The sequence below is a fragment of the Zeus faber genome (genome assembly GCF_960531495.2).
Source record: "Zeus faber genome assembly, chromosome: 4".
Taxonomy (NCBI): domain Eukaryota; kingdom Metazoa; phylum Chordata; class Actinopteri; order Zeiformes; family Zeidae; genus Zeus; species Zeus faber.
In genome coordinates, this window is record NC_137191.1 from 2,904,165 (window position 1) to 2,930,054 (window position 25,890).

General features: G+C 47.0%; 1 protein-coding gene across 3 annotated transcripts in view; it reads left to right on the top strand.

The window, feature by feature from the left end:
• Positions 1–25,890, top strand: part of LOC307228650 (glutamate receptor 2-like) — a gene marked incomplete at both ends in the record, with an annotated part of 122,609 nt that overhangs the window by 78,085 nt on the left and 18,634 nt on the right. For all 3 annotated transcript variants that reach the window (XM_079998380.1, XM_079998381.1, XM_079998382.1), the window contains 4 exons: positions 17,695–17,799; positions 18,761–18,868; positions 25,177–25,240; positions 25,676–25,818. In XM_079998380.1, the coding sequence (XP_079854506.1) occupies positions 17,695–17,799; positions 18,761–18,868; positions 25,177–25,240; positions 25,676–25,818 (420 nt within the window). The remainder of the gene's footprint in view (positions 1–17,694; positions 17,800–18,760; positions 18,869–25,176; positions 25,241–25,675; positions 25,819–25,890) is intronic.

The window sequence follows — 25,890 nt, forward strand, 5'->3', positions numbered from 1 at the left end:
GAGGGAGTGATGTTGATCTCCCCAGGCGAGGGAGGCAGCCAGCAGGACCCTGGTCGCCTCGAGCTCGGGAGAGAAGGTTGGCCTCGTCGCAGTTCTCCCTACCCTGGACGAGAGTTGGCTTTTCCCGAGAGCTCAGGGCAGGAAGAACGGAAATGCCCCGGGATTCCACAGAACAAGCAGCAGCGCTCTCTCATCCGCCGGTCCCGTTCGGACCGAGAGAGCCGTGTGCTGCCTACTTGCATCGGCTCCTCCCTTGATGCTGGAGGCGAGCTCGGGATAGCCAGGAGATGCTCGGGAGGCCTCGTCCCCAGAGCCGCTCTGCGCGCTGGTATTGGTGAAGCGGGGAAAACGCGTTCCCCTTGTCTCTCCCGGAGGCGGTTGTCCACCCGAATCGCTGCATCGATGAGCGTGTCCAGGTCCTCCTCCGCCTCCCGGGATGCCAGCTCGTCCTTGACCCCCTCATTGAGGCCCTCCTGGAAGGCCGCGATGAGTGCCTCGCTGTTCCATCCAGACGCCACGGCGAGGGTGCGGAATGCGATGGCGTAGTCCGCCACGCTCTGTCCCCCCTGGCGGAGCCGGAGTAGCCGTGTCGACGCCTCCCTCCCACTGACTGAGTGGTCGAACACTCGGCGCATCTCCCCGGCAAAAGCCTGGTAGCTGGAGCAGGCCGGGGTTTGCCGATTCCAGATGGCTGTGGCCCAGGAGAGTGCTTTGCCGGTGAGTAGCGTGACCACGTATGCCACCTGTGAGCGCTGGGTGGGGAACTGTGACGGCTGGAGCTCGAAAGCCAGGGAGCATTGTGTCAGAAAGCCACGACAGCCCCCTGGGTTACCGTCGTACCTCTCTGGCGCAGGCAGTCGTGGTTCGCGGTGCTCTGGAGGACGCGGGTCCATGGGAGGCAGCGCTGGCGCAGGGGCCATAGGTGGAGCCTGTGCCTGGCTCTGCTGGACGGCCTGGGCGAGCGACTGCAGGTTGTCCAGGACTTGTTGGAGAACCCGCTCGTGTCGGCCAATCGCAGCCCCTTGGTTCGTCAAGGCCACCCGCAGGCTCTCCACCTCTGGAGGCTGGCTCTCTGCTGGGTCCATGTTGTGGCTCAGTCTTGCTGTTAGGAGGTATGCTGAGTGAACCCAGGTGCAGAGAACAAGTCAGAGGCGAGGTGGCAAAAATAGAGGTTTACTCAAAACAAGTACAAAAACTGGGCAAAAACAAATAAGAAGTCTCGGGAGCTTGGAACAAGAGCGTTGTCATGAGGTTAGACAAACTCAAGACTGAGCGCCCGAGGACACAAACGACAGGGTCTAAATAGGGACGACCAAACGAGACACAGGTGAAACATATCATCAAATGAGGCAGGGTAATCAGGAACAGAAATAGGTGAAGCAGAGCAACCTTGAAAAGGCAGTACTGGCGGCATCTAGTGGCTGATGCTGGTAGGACCCGGGCGAACCCTGACAGTTCCAGGTTCGGCGAGCAGGAGTGGGAGAGGAATTTGGTGTTGTTGGCGTTACACCAGCGGTTGTTTACCATTAGGCAGACGCCTCCACCTTTGGATTTCCCCGACTCTCCCGTTCTGTCGCCGCGGAACACGGAGAAGGCCTCGGCTGGACGTATGGCTTCATCCGGCACCAGTGGGTTCAGCCATGTTTCCGTCAGGCAGAGGACGCAACAGTTCCTCGTGTCTCGCTGGAATTTAATCCTCGCTCGAAGTTCATCCATCTTGTTCTCCAGGGACTGGACGTTAGCAAGAAGGATGCTTGGCAGAGGCGGACGGTAAGGTTGCGTCCTCATTCTGCCCCGAATGCCGCCTCGTTTACCTCGGTGCTTCCTCCATGGGCCCGCTCGTGAGGTGGCACATGTGAGCAGTCCAGAAATGATTGGTGTCTCAGCCCCTTTTGCACTTGCACTGAAAGCCGTAAATCCACTGGGTATGTTCAGTACTGTATTGGCGTCATGTAGGAAAATTAGCCCTTGTCGATGTTCTGTAAAAGTTGTCCCTAAATCTCCCCACTCTTGATCTAGTATCATTTTGGAAAGTAAATGGAAGTGTGTAGGAATGGAAGGAGTAACATTGACTTAATGTATGGGTGTAGCCCAGCTCAATACAAATAAAGCACAAGTAGTGATTTTTTACTAATATTTATTTTGCAGAAATATTTAAAAAATTATTTGTTTTCGGGAAGAAGGAAAAACATTGGAAAAATGGCAAGTCCAATCCGAACCGTGGAGCTTGGCTACAAAGACCAGAAACTGAAACACGTCCAGTCTCTACGGAGATAGGTCCTTATATACCCCATACGTGTCTTTTAGAGTTAGGGGTGCGGTGCGGGGACATCGGTACGAGTGCTTTGCTGGGAAGGGAGCAAGCGGACAGGGAGAGGTTAAACACGTGGAGAACATTCATTCTCCAGAGACAGAGAGTGTAGGACAGGTTGAAAATGATCACACTGATTTAACAACATTGGATTAGGGTTTTTGCATCTGGGAACTGGGGCTCTGTCCCCTCTCAGTCAGGGCAGGGGAAGTGTCGGAAAGAGAGGATGTGTGTCGGAGAGAGAGGATGAGTCCGCGGGGCATGGAGACGTGGAGGGAAGCGCTGGTCTAAAAAAAGATTCTGTTGCCTAGTCTCGCGTAATATTAGACCCCTCTCGAGCGAGCATTACGTAATGTAATGTGCCTTAAGTGCACACTTACTATTAAATCCCTGTTAATCCACTGCTACAGCTCCACCGACCATGTAAGCCGCGCGGCATTTCTATATTTTTGTGGCACGCAGCCTTTTTAATAGAAACACAAAATAAAACTATATAGAAATGTTTCTCTAAAGATTGCACTCAATTGAATGTGTTTTATGTCAGCTTACATTGTACCAGAGACAAAAGCTGCTGTTGGATTTGCTTATTGATCATGTTTTAAATCCAAAGAACAAACACACCGTGTCATGCATAAGTTCATCTCAATTTAAACGGGGGGTGTCCAGGATAGTGTGGAAGGAGAGGAGAGAGGGAAGTGAGGAGAGCGCTGGGTGCGAGTGGAAGCAGAGTATCAAAAAAGAAGTCCGTAATAAAATGGGTACACAGCCATCCCAGGTCATTATTTTCCGACTGAACACCTCAACCCTGGGGTAGTTGTAGCCTCGCGGCAGCCAATGAAGGTGAGAGTCTACTCCTGCGCCACAGAGGTTCTGTCTGCATCTCCATCTCTTCATTGTGTCTCTCTGGTTCACCCCGCCACGCGTTACAGTATTATAAAACTTTGTGTTGAAAAATATTTAAATCGCAACATCAACACATCTGGGTCCCTTCACCACGTAGCCGGTGGAGCCAGTGGAAAACCACGCTGCGCCAATGTGTCCAGTGGATAGGGAACTTCTCCATAAAGGAGGCTATGTGGGAATGACTACCTACAGTATTGCCTTTGCAGAATTTTTTATCCAACAATGCCATGTGAGAAAGGGGCTTTAGGGGAGCAGTGCGGGGACATTGGTCACAAGCACTATGCTTGCCCACCGGCTGCACCCCAGCGTAGAGCCATAGGGAATGAAAGAATGGTTGGAGAAAGTTCCCTGGAGGCAGAGTGTAGGACAGATTGAAAATTATCACACTGATTTAATAATTTTGGTTTAATAACAGATAATATGCACACGCACACACATGCGTGCATGTGCACGCACACATACACACACACACACACGCGCACACGCACACACACACACACACACACACACACACACACACAGACACACACACAACACACACACACACACACACACAGACACACACACACGCACACACACACACACACACACGCACACGCACACACACACACACACACACACACAGACACACACACACACACACAGACACACACACACGCACACACACACACACACACACAGACACACACACACGCACACACACACACACACACACGCACACGCACACACACACACACACACAGACACACACACACACACACACACACACACACACACAGACTGTATCTAATAAATAACGTTTCATTATCATCTGGTTCCTGCGCTTAAATAAAAGCATCTAAAGGTTTTTAAAACATTCCTGTGTTCTCTGGGATGACTGAATGAGCTTGAGACAATGAATGACACAAAAAGATTCCTTTGTTACGGCAAACATGTGTTTCGGAGGTGATAATGTACATACTAGTAGTGTTTATAATAAGGTGTGACGGTATGACATTTTCACGCTCTGACACAATAGCCGTTTTAGCACCGCAGGAGCTTATACATAGTTCCAAGAACTTTTGGAGGAACCGTCCCTTTTTTGTGAACGCAATGCAGGAACTAGGAATGATAGCAGTTTTTAGAACGCCGACTAGAGACTAACTAGCACAAGAGGAACCTTCAGTGACCTAAGTGCACTGTGATTGGTCCAGACGAGTCTGCCCGATTGAGGTGCATCTCTCTGGGTGCGGACCAGCCCACGTACACTCACAAAAATATACATATTGAATGTATTTATTTAAAATGAGTGAAGATTCAGCAACTGGATTTTTTATTTCTCGCCTCAAATGAGTTCAGAAACCGATTTTAGTGGACTGATATGGTGAAATAAGTGAAGGTTACGGATTAAATACAACACAGAACTCACGCTGAAACCCCGTTGGAGGACGTCACTTCAGCGTTCCAGTGCAGTGTGAATACAACCAGAAAAAAAGCCCTTGACGGTATTTAGTTCTCGGGGGACCTCCCCAGTTCCTAGTTCCCCTCAGGGAGTCCCTAGAACTGTTCATTACAAAAAAGCCCTATATCCCTCTGCTTTCCTATTTATACAGTATCTATATACAGTATATATAAATATCTATATATATATATATATAGATATATATATATCTATATATATATATAGAGAGAGAGAGGGAGAGAGAGAGAGAGAGCATATATAGGACAAATATATATCGCAAATATATATAAATATTATATATATATTGATTATATTTGGAGGAATGAGCCCAGTTTCACTGAGGGGAAAATTCCTACTCCCCCAATGGGGGATTCAATGAATTCAAAGGTGTAGCAGTAGTAGACCAGGGGTTCTAAAACTTTTTGGTTGTCCATCCCTAAAAAAAAGTTAAAGTCTTGTGATCCCGTCATTGCAACTCGCCGATGTTCGATCTAACAACAGCACAGTTAAGTCCATGTACAAACTTCCGTGGAGTTGGCACCCCATGTGATTAGAAATTGTATAAAGTCATTGCCATTTGTGCTGCATTTGTGCTCATTTGTGCTGTAAAAATATATATTTTGTGCTGCTATGGTTTTTGAATACATCTTCAGATGCGCCTGATCACATCATCGGTGATGTAACCTGGTGTCCTCGGGTGTTTCGGGTCCCTCAACATCATACACCCTCTTCCAGGCGATCCCACCACGGTTGATCAGACTGCGGTGTGTGTTCAGGGGGCATTCGCTTGTCCCCATGGACCTTCTCTCCAGATCCAGAGCCATCTCTAGGCTTTCTCAGCTGCTTCGGTGATGTTCTTGATGGCTCTGCTCCTTGCTCCTCCTGTGATGCACAGTCCATTGAGGGCTCTGTGGAGTGAGTGACCCACAAATCCTCTGCAGCCTACTTCAATGGGCATGCACCTCGCCTTCCAGCCCTGTTCTTGACAGTTGATGACCAGATGTTCATATTGGGTCCGCTTCCTTTCATGAGCCTCCCCCAAGCGGTCTAGCACCGTGAGCTCCATGATGATGATGGTCTTGGTGACCTCAGAGACCAGAAGTAAATCCGGCCTCAGGGTGGTGCTGACAATGTGCTGCAGGTATCTCAGCTGTTTCTCCAGGTCCACTGAGCGCTGCCAGTCCTGGGTCGTTAACAGGATCCCTGCTGCCGCCCCCTTGTGTCCTGCCCTTGGCTGCACTCCTGCCCTAACAAAAGCGATTGCGCTGGTGGTGTTGAGTACTCGGCCACAGCTGCTGAATACATTTGGTGACCCACCCGGGGGATCGCAACCCACCTATTATATTTCAGTGGGACATATAACATATTGCACTGTTGAGATATAATATAATATCATATAAAATATAAAATGATTTTAAATGATTTTATTTAATAAACCCTGTAGCCTTGGATGAGGGCGGAGCTGACAGCGGAGCTGTGGAGCTCCGCGCCCCAGGCAGGGAGAGAGGGAGGGGGAACGAATATTCATTGCAATCTTGATTTTAACCATGTCACCGTGACAAAAACACTGGTAACGTTCACCCAGTTTGTGAAGTACCCCATTAGGGAGAACAAACGAAGAGTTGTTTGTATAGTCGTTGTAGTTTTATAAAAATTAAGAACATAACACATTGTATTATTGCTTTTATTATTTTTTGAAAATTATTATTTATTATTATATGAATATTATGATGATGATTATTAACGCCCAGACAGAAAAGCTACCTCACGTTTCTACATCTTCATTCTTGAAAACTTCAGGCTGTGGCCTACTTGTGATCCAAATAAAATACTGTTGCCAGTCAATATTGACTCAGTGTGTCTCAGTGTGATCACACACAAGCTCCTTTCCCACATGGAATCCGTAGCATGAGCAAAAGTAAAGTAGCGGATGGACTCAATTCCGTCCCTCAGCCCCAGACACAAAATGCCGAACCCAAAGTTATTCAATCAGTGTGATCATTTTCAACCTGTCCTACACTGTCTGCCTCCAGAGAATGAACGTTCACCTGTCCTCTCCCCTTCTCTGCTCGCTCCCTCCGGCTCCGCGCTGTGGTGCAGTGTGTGGTGCCCGATGTCCCCTCACCGCACCGCTAACTGTAAAAGACACGTCTAGTGTCTGATTGGCATTATAGCGAAGAAAAATAATAACATTTAAGAATACAAAGACCTGTCTCCGTAGGGACTGGACGTGTGTCAGTTCCTGGTCTTTGCAGCCGAGCTCCACGGTTCGGATCAGACTTTTTTTTCCTTCCCGAAAACAAATAATTAAAAATATATATTTGTGCAAAATAATTATTCATAAAAACCCACTATTTGGCCATATTTATGATTGGGCTCCACCCCTATCTTAAGGCAATGTTACTGTTTCCGTTACCACACACTTCCATCACAGCCGTACCGACATTTTACCAAATTATACTAGATCAATAATGGGGAGATTTAGGAACAACTTCGACATCGACACTGGCTCCTTTTCCCACATGATGCCAATACAGAACATATCCAGTGGATTTACGGCTTTCAGTGCAACTGGGAAAGCTTTGCCGAATGCCCCCCGAATGCCCCCCCGAATTCCCCTGCTCTCCTTTTGCCGGGATGGGCGGTTGCGCCGAACCGGGTCGGAGGGGGGAGAGTTCGAGCTCAAGTTGGTGTTTGAGGAAGATCTGCCGTGCCAGCTCGGGGGGGCCTCCGGCACACCTGAACCACTGGTCAGACAAGTTCAAGTTCAAGTTCAAGTTATTATTTGTCACATACATATACATACGTTCATACATATATGCAGTGAAATGTCATGACACCCGGTGATTACGCACAATAAGCTCTATAAATACTAAAAAATACCAACACTTGGCTGTCCGTGTCACATGGTTGTTCCTCTGATGTACGATTGGCTGTTCGTGTCAAATGGTTGTTTCTCTGCTGAAAGATTGGCTGTTCGTGTCACATGTTTGTTTCTCTGCTCTACGATTGACTGTTCATGTCGCATCTTTAGGTAGAGGAAAACTGTTGGCGCAGCTTATGGGCGCTGCATTGCGTTCCTTAATTGAATGCTTAAAAAATAAACACCAAATCAATGCATGAGGCCATGATCCTGTGTAGGATCATGGCCTCATGGCATCATGTGTAGCACTTTATAAGGTGCACCTGTCATGTGGCAGAAAATCATTGCATAAAAGCATGCAGACATGTCAAGATCTTTGAGGAAATGTGATCAAAGTGACTTTGGCCATGGAGTGATTGTTGCTGCCCAGGGCGATTCTAGGATTTTTTTTACATGGGGGAGCCATACATGTACATGGAAGGATTTTAATTTCCTTCTATCCTCTGTTAGTTTTACATGGGGGTGCTGGGGTGGACTGAGGCAAAAAACAGGATTTCTGTCTATTAATTTTCACAATATTTTATGATACTTTTCTTTTGGCATGGGCTAAATAGTGCATACCTGATAACATATGGTTTCGTTCTGTTAATATGCCATTGTAAAACATGTACATTTTTAAGATTTGTGCGCTCCTTTATAAAGACAAAAAAAGAAATAACTCTGATCGTGCTGCTGAGCTACAGACCTTTGAGCCACGGTGACTGGGGGGGGTTACAAACATGACGCTGCCATGCAAACTGACACAGCTCCAAACAGGGCAGTGGATACCGCTAGTCCACGAGTAGAGTGAGCCTTGATGCCAGGTGGCAATCCGTAAAGGTTTGTGTGATACTGACGCATAACCAATGAGAAAGTCCCTGTTTCGACAGAGGTTTTCCCATAGTAGCGCCAGTGCTCCTCACTGCCACTGTGTGCCAGACGTATGTATCCAGATCACGAATAGGGCATAAGCAATGGAGGCATTTGTCTTCCTCGTTAGCATGCGGTGTCGGGTAGAAAGAGTCAAGCGTGTCAAGCGTGTCAAGCGTGTGCCCTGTGGTGTAAAGCATGTGCACCACAGGGCATAAGGTGGGAATGACATTCTGTCCTTCGCAACAGCATTCAGAAGACCGCCACTTCCCAGCATATTCCCTGGCACTCAACATCGTATTAATCACAGCAGATGACAAGCCCCGTTGTTGTAGCCTCAACCTCTCATATAACAGGCCGCCAGTGGCTGACCATGAACCCGGCACTGTTCTATCACTCCCTGTGCCTGAGGGATGGCACCCAGGAACCTGAGTATTGGTCGCCAGGGTATCTGCCAGGGCCACCTGGGTATCCTCCGCCAGTAACTGGTCGAGCTCCGGAAACCAAGGTGCGGAGGTGCACTCTTGGGCTTCTAGAACGAGGCACACTGTCTCCGCTCTCACTCTCATTAGTGGGCTGTCAATGAGGTGGATCGGAGGAAACGCATATAGCAGCCCATTGGGCCAGGGGGCGTGGGCAAAAGCATCCAATCCCAGTGGTGGTTCGCACTGGTGGTGAAGGGAGAACCAGAACTGGCACTGAGTGTTCTCTCTGGTTGAAAACAGTTCCACCCACGCTTCTTCGAAATGATGGTTCCCCATGGGATGTCAGATCGGCCCATAATTCTGTATTCTGGGAATGTAGAGTGCCCTCAGGCTGCATAGGTTGGCATGCACCTAATGCCACAGTCTGGCCGATGAGCAATGCAGGTTAACTACCTCACCATGTGTATAATATATATATATATATATATATTTACAGTATGTACATTGTACAATGTTTTCTGTGAAATGTTTTAGAACTGAGAGCAATATCAAGGAATACTGTGTAGATGTGCAATTAAATATAAAATGCATACAAAATATCACAACAATGAGGTGAACACAGTATTTATGAGGTGAGTCTGAGGTTGTGACAGAGTTCGGTGTTATGGCCTGGGGGAGGAAGCTCTTTCTGAGTCTTTCTGTTCTGATGTTGTCGCTGCGGACGCATCTGCCCGACTGCAGCTACTGGAACAGACCATGGTTGGGATGGCGGGGATCCTTAATAATCCCCTTAGCTCTGGTCCTGCACAGCCTGGTGTTTTTTCAACAGAGTGTCTGTATGTAAAGTCCATGTCAGGTCCTCAGTGATCTGAACATCAAGGTTCCTGAAGCTGCTCACCCTCTCAACTTGGCCTCCATTGATGGTGAGGGGGGTGTAGATCTTCTGCTGCATCCTTCTCAAGTTCACGACCAGCTCGAGCCATTTTGCAACACCCATGCCCAAGACCGATATCAGACAACAAAACACACCCCTTGTGACACATGTGCCAAGTTTCATGAGTTTTGAAGCATTCCTAGTCCCTGAAAAATGGCTTTGTTTTTCATTGTGAATTATGCATCACCATGGCAAAGGCGTTTGAAAACTCAAAAGCTTCACTAATTAGCATCATCATGTTCTGAAGACTTTTCTGACCACATTTGAGGTGGATCTGGTCAACCCGCTAGGAGGAGTACATCAGTATATGTCATTTTCTGTTGCCAGTAAGGAGCGCTATGACCATAACTCAATATTGGCATGTCAATGTCTTCAGGCTGGCCACTGGGGGGTGCACAAGCCAGTGTATCATCAGTGCCGGTCCCAAGCCCGGATGAATAGAGAGGGTTGCGTCAGGAAGGGCATCCGGCGTAAAAACCATGCCAAATCAAACATGCAGACAACAAATCTGATTTCCATACCGGATCGGTCGAGGCCCGGGTTAACAACGACCACCAACCGGGTGCTGGTGGAAATTGTGCTACTGTCAGCCGAAGAAGAAGAAGAGGGGGAAGGCATGTCCAGAGGCAGCAGGAGAGGAAGAAGGGTAGGAGAGTAGAGTTGAGAGTAGGAACTTTTAACATTGGCACTATAAAGGGTAAACAGAGAGAGCTAGCTGACATGATGGAGAGAAGGAAGGTAGATGTACTATGTGTACAAGAGACCAGGTGGAAGGGGAGTAAGGCCAGGACTATCAGATAAGTATAGGTATAAACTGTTCTACCATGGAGTGGATGTCAGGAGAAATGGGGTAGGGATTGTCTTGAAAGAAGAATATGTCAAGAGTGCTTTGGAGGAGATGAGAGTGTCGGACAGAGTGATGAGCATGAAGATGGAAATTGATGGGGTGATAATGAATGTGGTCAGTGCATTTTCTCCCCAAATTCGGTGTGAGATGGAAGAGAAAGAAGAGTTCTTTAGTGAGTTGGATGTAGTGGTGGAGAGCGTCCCCAAGGGAGAGAGAGTGGTCGTTGGAGCAGATCTCAATGGGCATGTTGGCATAGGGATCAGAGACATTGGTGACGAGAAGGTGATGGGTAGGTATGATGTCAAGGAGTGGAATGTGGAAGGACAGATGGTGGTGGATTTTTGCCGAAAGGATGGAATTGGCTGTTGTGAATACGTATTTCAAGAAAAGGGAGGAACACAGGGTGACATACAGTACAAGAGTGCAGGAAGGTGCACACAGGTGGACTACATCTTATGTAGGAGGTGCAATCTGAAAGAGATTATTGACTGCAAAGTGGTAGTAGGGGAGTGTATTGCTAGGCAGCATCAAATGGTGGTCTGTAGGATGATTCTGGAGGCCAAGAAGAGAAAGGGAGTAAAAGTAGAGCCAAAGATTAAATGGTGGAAGTTGAAAAAGGAGGAGTGTTGCATGCAATTTAGGGAAGAGGTAAGGCAATAGGTGGGAATGAACGGTTACCAGATGACTGGGAAACAACTGCAGAAGTGGTGAGGGGGACGGCCAAGAAGGTACTCGGTGTATCATGCGGGAAGAGGAAGGATGACAAGGACTCTTGGTGGTGGAATGAGGAAGAACAGGAGAGCATAATGCAGAAGAGGTTGGCGAAGAAGAAATGGGATAGTCAGAGAGATGAAGAAAGTAGACAGGAGTACAAGCTGATGCGGCGCAAGGCGAAGAGAGAAGTGGCAAATGCAAAGGAAAAGGCATACAACGAGTTGTATGAGCTGTTGGACGGAAGGAGAAAAGGACTTGTGCTGATTGGCAAGACAAAGGGACCAAGCTGCGAAGGATGTACAGCAGGTTAGGGTGATGAAGGATATTGATGTGCTGACTAGTGAGGAGAGTGTGTTGAGAAGGTGGAAGGAGTACTATGATGTGGGGATAGTGGATCAAGAAGTGCAGCAAATTAGCAAGGATGAGGTGAGAACAGCATTAAAGAAGATGAAGAGTGGAAAGGCATTTTGGCCCAGATGAAATACCTGGGGAAGCATGGAAATGTTTAGTTGAGATGGCAGTGGCGTTCCTAATGAGACTGTTTCACACCATCCTGAAAAAGAGTACCCATCTTCAAGGAGGGAGACTTACAGAGCTGTAGTAACTACAGCGGAATAAAGTTGATCAGCCACAGCATGAAGCTATGGGAAAGGGTAGTGGAGGCTATGTTAAGAGGACAGGTGGGGATCAGCAATCAGCAGTATGGTTTTATGCCAGGAAAGAGTACTACAGATGCAATGTTTGCTTTAAGAATGCTGATGGAAAAGTACAGGGAAGGCCAGAAGGAATTGCACTGCGTCTTTGTGGATTTAGAGAAAGTATATGATAGGGTGCCAAAGGAGAGGAAGTGTGGTATTGCATGAGGAAGTCGGAGCTGGCAGAGAAGTATGCAAGGTACATGATATGTATGAGGGCAGTGAGACAGTAGTAAGTTGTGCAGTAGGCGTGACGAAGGCATTCAAAGTGGAGGTGGGATTGCATAAAGGATCAGCTCTGAGCTCGTTCTTGTTTGCAATGGTGATGGACAGGTTAACAGATTAAATCAGGCAGGAGTCTCCGTGGACTATAATGTTCGCGGATGACATTGTGATCTGTAGTGAGAGTAGGGAGCAGGTTGAGGAGAGCCTGGAGAAGTGGAGGCATGCATTAGAGAGAAGAGGAATGAAAGTCAGCAGGAGTAAGACAGAATACATGTGCCTGAATGGGAGGGAAGGCGGCAAAAAGCTGAGAATGCAAGGAGCGGAGGTGGAGAAGGCGGATGAATTCAAGTACTTGGGGTCGACCATCCAAAGCAGCAGAGAGTGCGGGAGAGAGGTGAAGAAGAGAGTACAGGCAGGGTGGAGTGGGTGGAGAAGAGTGTCTGGAGTGATCTGTGATAGAAGGGTTAAAGAGAAGGTCTACAGGAGTGAGACCAGTTATGTTGTATGGTTTAGAGGCGGTGGTACTGACAAATAGGCAGGTGGCTGAACTGGAGGTGGCAGAGTTGAGGATGTTGAGATTTTTATTGGGAGTGACAAGGATGGACAGGATTAAGAATGACTACATTAGAGGGACAGCTCAGGTTGGACAGTTTGGTGGAAAAGCAAGAAGGGCGAGATTGAGATGGATTCAACACGTGTGGGAGAGATGAGAGTTACATGGGAGAAGGATGCTGAGGATGGAGCTGCCAGGCAAGAGGAAACGAGGAAGGCCAAAGAGAAGGTTTATGGATGTGGTGAGGGAGGACATGCAGGCGGTTGGTGTCTAAGTGAGGGAGATGCGCAGAACAGAAGGTATTGGAGGCAGATGATCCGCTTTGGCGACCCCTAACGGGAGCAGCTGGAGCTGTCTTCAGGCTGGGGCTGTTGTGAAACACCTGAAATTTGGGGCAGATTTGACCATGTACACTCGAGTTACAAACTACTCCCTGTTTCGTGGTAAAAATTACACGGAAATTAGACACCGATCGTCGTCACTGTCCACGCTGTCAACTCTGTTCCCACTAGGGATCGGTGGCTCACTATAAAAGTCTGACACAGTAATAATTGTGTCTTGATAGTGTCTTCTTCCACCCCCAGCACCCTCCAGATATTCCTGGCTCTGAGAGCCTCTCATACTCTGTGGTTTAGGGGTGGATGTGGACCATGGGGATCCTACTGCCCCGTTCTCCAGTGTTCCCCCCGACCCCTGAAACGGGATCCTCTTTCAGGTTCTCTACCTCTACTCTTACAGGTGAGTTCGCTGGAGCCTTGAGTTCTTTTGTTGGGACCTGAATTATTTAGCTGGAGACTTGAGTTCTTTCGCCGGAGACTTGAATTCTTTTTTTTGAGCACTTGAAGTCTTTCTCTGGGGAGCTCTCTTGCGCTCTTTTTGCCCACTATCTTGCTGCACAGCATATTGCTCCACTGTTTAAGGGTTAGACCATAACTATTTGCTCTACATTGTTCTATATGTTTCCATGGCTTAATCTATCTGTAATCACCCGCAGGGCCCCTTCCTTGACCTGCAGCGCCTTTGAGCCCGGGGATTTCAGCCCATCCAGACTGACTACCACTCTCCTCATCCCCAGGCTGTGTGCCGCATCGAGGCACACAGACTGGTTCACTGCACCACGTTCACTGCTACTTTTACCACTTTCTCGTGGTCAAGTTCATCTCTCCAGGCCCTTCCACGTGTATCACCACATGCAGCTGAAGGTCTCGGCCGTCGATGACTGTAACGGGTTCTCTAGTCTCTCTCTTTTGCTGGAGATATGCCCACCATTTCGTTTTCTGCACATATTCTCAAGCCGCCAACTTGTCAAGTCTTTTCCAGAACTCTCTGTTCTGTGCCTTCAGCCACTGGTTAGTTATTACCAGCAGACCGTCTGTCGGTACCTCCCAGGGGCTTCCTACATGCCAGTAGAGGCTGCCTCTTGGCTGCTGTTTCCCCTGCCCTAGGGGGTCCCAGAGTTCAAATCTCGGGATCAGGCATACAGTTTATTCAATGTGTTTTTCGGTCTTACTTCTTGAGGCTCTGGTTCAGGAAGCTCTACTGCGAATCTTGAGATCAGGGGAAAGAACTTACTCCATGGTTCTTTTGGTCTTGCGTTTTGCTCCTCAAGGCTTTGGATCTGGAGTCTACTTTCTCCCCCACTGGGCCTCTGAACTCATCTTTCTCTTCCTCCGAGTGGCGCCAGCAGCCGTGTCTTTCTTCTGCCCCCTCCCCTATGAGGAGGGAGTTGAGTAACTTTGGTATCTGCTTCAGCTGCTGCACCCTTAGGAGAGACTGGGAAAGGTTCGGATATATGACCAGGTCTAGTTCTCAGGAACCTCCCACCTCCCTCAGCTCATCCTCCAGGTACCGCGGGTCAGTCTCTGGGACTGGGCTTGGAAGGCCTACTCGGCCAGAGTCAGAGTTCTCTTTCTCTGTGGTTTACACCCCCTCCAGCCACAGTATTCTGTCCATTAACAGGTGATGATCTTGTCCCCTACCTAGAGCTCTAGCGAAGGAGGTTATTAATATCGGCTCTACCTTAGAGCAGTTCACCACCATCTTGCATCTTCACGAACAGTTCTGCTGTTCGTGAAGTGAGTGAGTGACACAGCACCACGGCCAGTGGAAGTAAAAGAGGAAGAACGGCCGGTTAAGGGGTGCTCTGACATCCTCGCTGAGCCTTTTCGATTGGTGCCAGTGCCAATCGAAATCAACCAGTACCATGTACCAAAAATGCTAGAATGATTGAATGCTAAAGAATGATGTATTGTAGAATGATGTTCCAATAATTATTCTATGATTTTACATGTGAAGTATGATGTTTCGTAATAACTGCTCCAATAATTATTTTATGGTTTTACATGATTTTAAAATGATTGAAATATTATAGCCACAAATTGGGATAATAATCAATTAATTTAAATTATAGAACTGTTAACTATGTTGTGTAAAACTGAAATATTTAAATGTGTGCGGCCATGGGAAATCCAAAAAAGCGCGACCGAGCGACAACGTTTTATTTTTGCAAGTTGTCCAAAGATCAAGGTTCCAAATTTTTGCAGGTCTCCATAAAGTCAAGTTTTTATTTCTGCAAGTCATCATAAGATAAAATGGTTCACTTTTGCAAGTTTTTGAGGAACCAAGACAGACCAAAGCCGTTTCCAGACCATTAGACACAGAATCCCCCAGCCTCATGGCTGTCCGTAACTTAGAACAAGTTCAGTCTTTGGGGTAACCAAACAGAGGGGCCAACCGGCCTCCTGCGGTCACAAGCTGAGGCATCGACAGAGTTGCAGCATTGCGGTTCACGGGACCGAAACGCCTGAGTTCCTTTGTCGTGGTAATTTCTGTAATAAAGGATCGTGCACAAATTCTTTGTTGCGTGTATATTTATTTCAGAGGAACAGAGTTTGTCTTTGCAAAGAGAGGAGAGGGAGAGATTGAATCAGACGAGTAGGGAAAGAAAGATGGGTACGTTATTTCTATTTTGTTATTTTATTTATTTCGATTCAATTGATTTGTTGATTTTATTACTGCCCATGATTATAACCTGTCTGTATTGTGTACTGATTAATTGCTTGCTGTATTACTTATAGTAAAATAATTTTTTTACCTGTATCAAAGTAAGAAGTTCCAGTTCAAGTTCCAGTCACCTAAGTATTGATAACCCTCCCTGTATACCTGTAAAAAGTTAGGATACAGAGTACGATAGGATCTGAATGGTTTGTCCAGCCTCCCTTATTTAAAATATCTTCTAGGGGCAGGGTACACTTGCCACTAAATGAATTTCCAGTAACCACACCAACATTCACTCTATAAGTGAAGAGCTGTTAATAATTGAAGTTGCTTTAGCGTTGCACTCTATTGTAGGTCCCTTATAGAGTACGGCTAAAGCTGAAATAGGGGAAGCTGGTCAGCAGCTGGGCGAATCTTCTCGCCACACTAGTCTAAATAATTTTTAGAATTATGATTAGTTGCAATGCCTAGCAGGCTAGGAATCTGACCCTGACACGGCTTGTCTGTACGGTGATCTGCTGGGAGAGATTTTTGTCTACCTTTATTGAAAACATATTTTTCCTTCGTGTGTCCTTCGTGCGGAGCAGATGTGTTTTGCTTTGCTCTACGCTCTCTGCTTTGCTCTATGTTTTGCTTCTGTTTTCACCAGTCTCAGCACCTTTTTCTGCTGCTACGCTCAAAGAAGAAACAGTGGCTTCATCTGACAACTTTGGGGATGGTAGCTGAAGCGGTAGAGCTGGTGGTCTAGTGATCTAAAGGTTGCTGGTTCGATCCCAGGCTCCTCCTGCGAGCATGCTGTAGTGTCCTTGAGCAAGACACTTAACCCCTAATTGCTCCTGATGGCTGCTGGCTCAAACTATATATCCACCTGTGCACATAGGCAAGGCTATATTTGTTTTGTTTGTGGAGGGAATATAAGTACTGAAGGAGAATTACTGTAGAGATTTGCACTGCATCATTTTTCAAACAAGGAATATGAATAGGAAACTACTAAAATGGTTGGAAACAGAAAGAACCTCAGAATACGGTGAACCCAGTATAGCTGCACAGAAAACATCTACAAGTTGGTGCCGATGGTAGCTTTGGAGTGATGCCACAAAGTTCTAGAGTTTGGTAAAGATAGCAATATTCAGCAATATTCACACATTGTGGTTCCTGGATCAATAACTGGAAAAAAAGACATGATGTAAAAAAAATGAATCTCTATTTTAAATTATGGGAACATAGACAATGAGCAACAACTTTGCTTTAATCCGAATTGTCTTCACAGTACAAGATGAATTGCATTGCAATACATTACATTAGATTAAACACATCCTGTATTTGAAAGAACTGTATGAATGACATAGAGTATATGATTTCCATGTATTCATTCTTTGTGGTATTTCATAAAAAATGGTATCCATGGTATTTTTTTATGCTTTTATTGGCCTTTGGAAACCTTAATTTTCTTGTAGTCATCTCCCTAAAGTAGCCCTTTTTGATGTAGTTCACCCGGTAATAAAACAATAACACTGGGAGGACTTGCTTGACTGTAATTATTGACTAGCAGCTGACTTGACTCAAAGAGATGACATACATGAAAAAAAAAACTTGTCTACATTGAACAAAAGATATGACATAGCTGTCACCACTTCTCATTGAGTTTATTTACTGCTAAAGTGTTGCAAAGTGTTTTAAAAAAAATGCTTTTACCCGGCTTATCTTGTAGCCCATATAGAATTGTAGCCTTTTTTTCTGACTATGTTTTCATTGTGTTTTCTCTCATATTGACAGTCCTATCTTGCACACAGGCAGCATACATTTAAAAGTCTGTTCATAGCAACTGCATTTCTGTAATTTTTTTTATCTGTGTTCTATGTTTGTCTTTTATCTAGGTGCGTGTGGATGGTTTAACAGGGAACATCCAGTTTGACCAATATGGGAAGAGAGTCAACTACTCCGTCACTATCATGGAGCTAAAAAATAATGGTCCCGTAAAGGTAAAACAACAGACGGGTTTTTGACAAATGGTTGTCAACTTTTTTTTTTGTATTTATCAAATACACCGATCAGCCACAGCATTAAAACCACTAAGAGGTGAACTGAATAACATTACTCATCTTGTTCCAATGGCACCTGTCAAGGGGTGGGATAAATTAGGCAGTAAGTAAACAGTCAGTTCTTGTAGTTGATGTGTTTGAAGCAGGAAAAATGGGCAAGTGTAAGGATTTGAGCAACCTTGACAAGGGGCTAAATTACTGGGTTAGAGCATCTCTAAAACGGTAGGTCTTATGGGGTGTTAGTGGTAACAACTGACTGGGTGGTATGACAATCAGGGAACCAGCGACAGGGCCATCAGCACCCATGGGCTCATTGATTTACGTGGGGAGTGACGTCTAGCCGGTCTGGTCCGATCCCACAGAAGAGCTACTGTAGCACAAATTGCTGAAACAGTTAATGGTGGCTATGATAGAAAGGTATCTGAACGCACAGTGCGTCGCAGCCTGTTGCTTATAGGGCTGCGATAGCCACAGACTGGTCAGAGTGCCCATGCAGATCCCTGTCCACTGTCGAAAACATCTACAATGGGCCTGTGAGCGTCAGAACTGGAACATGGAGCAATGGAAGAACATGGCCTGGTCATCATGTTTTCTTCTACATCATGTATGTTAGGGTCCAATCGGACCCCGCATCTGTAGGATGTGCTGGAATAACAAGCCTGATCCATGGGGGCCCCCCTTACAAGACTTAAAGGATCTGCTGCTATCGTCTTGGTGCCCGATACTACAGGACAGCTTCAGAGGTCTTGCAGAGTCCATGCCTTGACGGGTCAAAGCTGTTTAGGTGGCACGAGAGGGAGCTACACGATATTAGTGGTTATGTGTTGTGGTTTTAATGTTATGGCTGTTTGATGTATGTATTCTCTGACATTTGTGTGCGTGTGTTTGTGTGTGTTTTCAGATTGGATACTGGAATGAGATGGATAAGATGGTGGTGACAAAATCAGACCTTTACCCCAACGATACCATGGCCATGGAAAACAAGACAGTTATCGTAACTACTATACTGGTAATAAAGAGTACTTACTATGAGGTGGATTCTACAATTAGGGTGCCATTTTCGCCCTTATAACTCTTAAAAAATTAACTTAATTTTTTATCATTTTTCAACATTGACTCTAAGAAAACAAACATTTAACCGTTCAAAAAATGTGTGTATTCATCCAGGTAATAATATCCCCTTTTTTTTCAAAGTTTCTGTGCTGTTGATGGCTTAAAATAGTAATTTGGTTGAAGTAACAGGGTTGAATGTTTAAGGATAGAATCAGCAAATACAACAGTACAATAACGACATACTTATTAGTTTCCTAAAATGTATTTTAGCAAAATAAATAAATTACTTTCAAGCTATAATTTTGGTAACATGGTTGTACTTTTATAGCTACTTTCTCAGTTAAAAGCACAATATCAGTGAAAATACAGAAAAAAAATCACGAAAGAACTTACTGTACTTCTTCCCACGGCCTTCAGAGAATTCAGATGATGCAAAATCTTGTTGAACATGTAGCTTGTAGAATATTGCAAATATTCCATATGGGTGAATGTGTAAAAATGTTGAGTGAATTTCTTAGGAAACAATTAAGTTGTTAATTTTTCATAATCTATAATGAATTACTCTTAAATATGTTTCAAAAGATATTTAATTTATTTACACATTAATGCAAATATAATACGATTTCAGAAGGATGTTAATGATTAGATTTCAGTTTAGTTTAGAAGTTTAGTTATAGTGGGTTGCTGTGTTGATAGTTGATAGTTTTTATTCATGTGTTACGCTCCAAGCTCTATCTGAAACTTCCATGTAAGTTGTTGTACAGGACACTTTTGTTACAATCAGGGCTAGGAGGGATTCAAATGCACGTCACAGAGACGGTTCGCAGACAGGGGTAAATTAAGGAATTTTATTCTGAGACACAATGGTGACGTCAGGAGAGGTCCGGTCCGGGCCGGCGGGACTATCGGACCAGGTGGAGCAAGACAGGACAGGACCGATGAGGACTGGGAAGGAGGGATCCAGGTTCCGGTTAGATGGACGGAGAACCAGGCTGGATAAAGCAGGATGGAAAGACTTGAACGAGGAGAGGAGACAGGCAGGTTAAGACAAGGATTGGATTATACAGACTAGGAAGGAGCCAGGAGGGATACGAACTCAGGAACGTTGATGATGACGATCTGGCGATGAGTGACTGGGGAGCCGGATAATAAATATGGGAGGGAGCAAAGAAAGAGCGGCCTCTAGTGGTGCTAGGAGGTCGTTGGCTTGACAGTACCCCCCCCCTCCTCTACGAACCCCACCTGGTGCACACCTGGACCCGGGGGGACGAGTCTTGTTGAAATCCCGGATGAGGGAGGCATCCAGGATGTGCCTCTGGGGGATCCAGGAACGCTCCTCCGGGTCGTTTCCTCCCAATCCGCAAGGTACTGCAGGCCCCTCCCCCGGCAACGCAGGTCCGGCAGGCGCCAGACCGTACAGGCGAGGTGGTCATCGATGGTGCGGGGGGGTGGTGGAGCCTGGGCAGGAGGGGATAGGGGACTTGAGGCCACTGGCTTGAGCAGAGACACGTGAAAGGTGGGGTGGACATGGAGGGAGGAAGGGAGATGAAGATGTACGGCACAGGGGTTGATGACAGACTGCTATGACAAAGGGACCAACATGCCAGGGGGCAAGTTTGCGAGAGTCCACCTTGAGGCGCAAGTCCTTCGCGGAAAGCCTCACTCTTTGGCTGGGGGCATACGTGGGTGCAGGGACCCAGCGCCAATTGATGCCTGGGTGGATGCCTGGAGTGGGGCAGAATGAACCTTATTCCACGTTCTCTGACAGCGCCAGATGTGGGCCTGAACCGAGGGCACCGCGATCTCCGCCTCCTCGGAAGGGAACCGGGGGGGCTGGTCGCCCAGGGAGCAGTGAAACGGGGATAGGCCAGTCTACGTGTTGACTAGGGTGTTGTGGGCGCATTTGGCCCACGGGAGCTGGTTGCTCCAGGAGGAGGGGTTGGTGGCCGTGAGGCAGCGTAGCATGGCTTCCTTCATGGTGGAGGTCTTATTCTGGGCGCAGGTGAACAGGCGGAAACAAAGGACCAGGGTTGGCGGGACCAGAGGAGGGGGTCAGGGACCAGGGTTGGCCACCAGAAGCGCTGCCGGATGAAGGCCAATGTGCAGTGACCCTGGGGTGACAGGTGAGGCGGGTTGAGTGAGCCCACTGAAGAACCTGGGAACATGCTGAGTCAGGGACAAACAGATGGTTGGCGGGGTTCCAGTACCTGGGTCAGGCTGGTGCTCCTGGACTCGGGTTACCAGCGACTCGATCTCCCATGTGAGAGTAGTGGAAAAACAGTTGGGGGGCACGATGGGGTCAGGATCCACACTGTTCTCCTTCGCTGTAAACACGCGGGACAGGGAATCGGGTTCAGTGTTCCTGGAGCCTGGGCGGTAAGACAAAGAAAAATTGAAACGCCAAAAGGATAGCGCCCACCTGGCCTGCAGGGAGTTGAGCCGCTTTCGCCGACTGGATGTAGGCCAGGTTTTTGTGGTCAGTCCAGACGTACTAGTTTCTTTCAGGTGGGATGAGCCTACCGGAGAGGAAAGCACAGAGCTTACCGTCTGTTGGGGAGCGCTTGGACAGCACAGCTCCTACCCCAGTGTCTGAGGCATCCAGTCCACCATGTATTAGAGGTTGGCGTCAGGCTGAGCTAGAACCGGGGCAGATTTGAAGCGGCTCTTAAGCTTGCTCAGTGGGGTCGCAGCTGCGGGGGTCCACTTGAACCATGCAGCGGTGGAGGTGAGGGCCAAGAGAGGAGCGGCGATGTGCAAGTTCCGGATGAAACGCTGGTAAAAATTGGCGAAGCTGAGGAAGTGTTGAAGTTGTTTCCTGCTGTTGAGGGTTGGCCACTTTGCCACTGAGGCCACCTTCTCAGGGTCCATTTCCATCCTCCCTTGGCCAATAATGAAACCTACAAAGGACACAGATGGGACATGGAAGAAGCACTTTTCAGTCTATGCAGGGACGGACAGTCTTATCTTTCTTGGCCACGAAGAAAAAATCCACGTCCAGTGGTCACGACAAGGAGCGGATTATCCCAGCAAGTCCCGAATGTAGGTCTCCGTGGCTTCCCGCTCAGGCCGGGAGAGGTTGTATAGTCGACTGCAGGGGAGAGGGGTGCCTGGCAGTAGATCGATAGCACAATCATAGGGGCGGTGAGGCGGTAGGGACAGTGCACACCGTTTTCTAAGAACCTGGCCCAGGTCCCGATTTTGTTCCGGAACAGAGAACGGATCTTGGTTTACGGGGGAAACTGGAGGAATGTCAGACAAGGGACTCAAGGTGGAAGTGGTTCGGCTGGAGCGTACCTCCACCGAGTTGTCAGACCCTCCCTGCCGGATCGACCACGTGGCCTGGAGATGTGCAGTCTGACTGCAGTACAAACTAAAGCCGGTCTGCATGCTGCGGGCACGTTCCTCAGAAGATATCCGAGTGTAACCGAGAAGTATGGGTTCTGGCTTGGAGTGGCTCAGGAGACTCTGGAGACGTTCGTGAATGGTCCGCGCCAGAGGCCAGGACGTGGCCGGCCAGGCAGGAGGCATGGGCTGGAATCCCGCCCGCGTCTCGTGCGGCGCTCCTGGAGCTGGTTGTCCAGTCGGATCACCAGCTCCACCACCTAGTCCAGGTAGGTGGGCTTGTCCCACCACGCTAACTTGTCCCGCAGGTCCTCGTTCAGGGCATGCTGAAAAATGTCCTGAAGGGCTCCATCATTCCTGCTGCTCTCCGGAGCCAGAGTCCAGAACTCAATGACGAGTGCGGAGATGCTGCGGGTTCCCTGACAGAGGAAGAGGAGCTTCTTTGCGGCTTCTTTGCTGCGAACTGGGTGGTCGAAGATCCTCCTCATCTTGTTGGTGAAGACCTCATCATAGGAACGACTCTTAGGACCTTGGCGTTCCCATACTGCGGAAACCCAAGCAAGAGCCACCCCTCTCAGGGAGGCGATAAGGTAGGCGAAGCGGGAGCTGTCGGAGAAGTAGGACCATGGCTGTTGTCCAAAAACCACCGCGCACTGGACTAGGAATGACCAGCAGGTACTGAAGTGGTAGGGCGCCGGGGCCGGGACGTGGGGCTCACGGAGGATGAAAGGGGTGCTGGTAGCCAAGGTGGGGGATGTCACGGGAACCGGTGGAGCTGGCTGGATCTGGAGGCTACTCACAGCCGCCGAGATGTTCTGGTAGTGATCTGCAATGTCCCGCAAGGGCTTGGTCGTCCTGCCCTAGGAGACCACCCTGGCTCCGAACCGCTTGGCGGGGCGCCTCTGTGTTGGCTGAGTCCATATTTTTTGGCCAGATGGTACTGTTACGATCAGGGCTAGGAGGGACTCAAATGCATGACAGAGAGACGGTAGGCAGACAGGGGTAAACAAAGGAGTTTTATTCTGAGACACAATGGTGACGTCAGGAGTGGTCCGGTCGGGTTGGAGCGGGTCCGGGTCGGCGGGACCCTGGGACCAGGTGGAGCAAGACAGGACATGACCAATGAGGACTGGGAAGGAGGGATCCAGGTTCCGGTTGGATGGAAGGAGAACCAGGCTGGACGAAGCAGGACAGAAAGACTTGAACGAGTAGAGGAAACAGGCAGGTTAAGACAAGGACGAGATACTTGGATCATACAGACTAGGAAGGAGTCAGGAGAGATACGAACTCGGGTTAGTAAGCTGACGATCTGGCGATTAGTGACTGGGGAGCTGGAGAATATATACAATGGTTGATGATGATGGCTCTCAGGTGTGTGTGTTGAGTTTGCTGAAGGGAGGAGCAGATGAGGGAAGACCGGCCTCTAGTGGCGCTAGGAGGCCGTGATCTTGACAACTTTACTTAAATGTAAAAACTATTGTACCTTTGCTTTACATATTTATTTGTAAATATAATATCAGTGGGACACAAATAGCACCCCAATCGTGGAATTACCCATGGCTTACTGGTGTCGGGGTGGAACTTGAATTGCAGTTTTAAACTTAATAGCCAATTAGCCTACATTCCTTCGACTTCATGTTCTCCCTGTTCTCCTCCACCTCTTTTTTTAACTAGTATCTATGGTATGATGAATCTAAATGAATCTAACTAGTATCTGTGAGATAGTAACTACTATCTGGTTACTTTCATTTAGTATGTCCAATATCCAATGTTCATACAATGTTCTTTTCCAACTTCACCGCTTTCTGCCATGCAGTTTGTTTTCACTTTTCCAGAATGATCTTACCACCCTACTCTCTTCTGGACAATGTCTTTGTTTGTGGTTGTGGGAGTCTATGTCCACAGGTCGGGGTTTAGGGAGGGAGATGGAGTCTTTTTTTCCGTGGTTTGCCAACATGGCAAGAGTTTTTTATTATAAGGATGGACAAAAAAGGCTTGCTGGCCACAAGTATAAATAATAATAATAATAATAATAATAGATAATTATAATGATTTTGAGCGCAGGAGGAATGACGCTCCAGTCTTGCTCCTGGTCGGCTGACGAGCCCATGCGCCGATCACCTCTGCAAGACAAACAAACATTAAGAAAGCTCCCTGCCTTGAGTTGGACCAATCAGCACCACGCGGGAGCTTTGTCGACCAATTCGAGGCAGCTTGGCGGCCGCAGGAAAGGGAACTGTGCTGTCGTCCGCTTGGTCTGCCACAGTGGTCAGTTTTCCCTTTTTGTTTAAAATGTAGATTCGGAAAGTTGTTTAAAAAAATAAAAATAAATACACTTTAGATCTTGGACCATGTATGGTGGCACTTAATGGTGATTGGCTTTCACCAAGGGAAAACTGACAAGGGCAAGTCATCTTTCCACCCTCACGCGGGTGGAAAGATGTTTATTTCACTTTCCTGAATTAACATTATGAACACATGAGATAACAAAACCCACAGATTCAAGAGGAGAACATGGAAGGCATGGGTAATAATCATCAGATTTACATCAATATTTTTTTGTCAATATTATTATCTGGCCCTTTAAGGAGTCTGGTCTGTTTACTAATTTTTTCTTTGGTTACGGGTTAATTTCGATTTTGAATAGGGCTTTTTTTAAATCCAAAAAAAAAAAAAAAAAACGAATAATAACTTGATCTGTAGTCATTTTATTTTTTAACTATTATGTTTTAAATTTTAACTGTAATAAACAGTAAACCCAAAATCTATTTTATGTGTTGATACAAACAGTCATCAACAAGTACACAAACTGTGTTTTTTTCCTGCTACAGTACATAGAGACTAATTTTTGCTTCCAAATACACGTGCGTGTGTGTGTGCGTGTGGGTGTTTGTATGCATGTATGCACTTGGGCATATGTAGGAAGCGCCTTATGTTATGCTGAAGAAGAACGCTGAGCTGTTTCAAGACAACGACCGTTACGAAGGTTTGTGTGTTCATGTGTGTGTGTACGTGAGTTAAATTTGTTAATTCAAATATTTTTCTAACTTGTTAATTAAAATAAAAGCTAAACTAGGCAAGCCATTTTAACATTTAAGCCATAGGACAAACCAGAAAAGTTTTACAGCATTTTCATATTTCAATGTTGATAGAATATTGATATTTATCTAGAATATTTGTTGATATTTTCGGCTCACTATGCCGAAAATATCATAAAGAAAAATATTTCAATAAAAATGCCAATGTGATGGCAAATCTGGGTACTGTATGGTAACTGTATGCTTCACCTCCCGCTCTGTAGGCAAATGGTTTCAAACTTCAGTGTGTATGACACTCTTGAGGTGTGTGTGTGTGTGTGTGTGTGTGTGTGTGTGTGTGTGTGTGTGTGTGCCTGTGCCTGCATCTTGTTCGTGTTATCAAGGTTACTGCGTCGACCTGGCTGCAGAAATTGCCAAGCATTGTGGAATACGCTACCAACTAAGGATTGTGGGCGATGGGAAGTATGGTGCAAGAGATGCAGAGACCAAAATCTGGAATGGAATGGTCGGAGAGCTGGTGTACGGGGTGAGATGAACATTCTCATACACACACACACACACACACACACACACACACATACACACACACACACTCCTT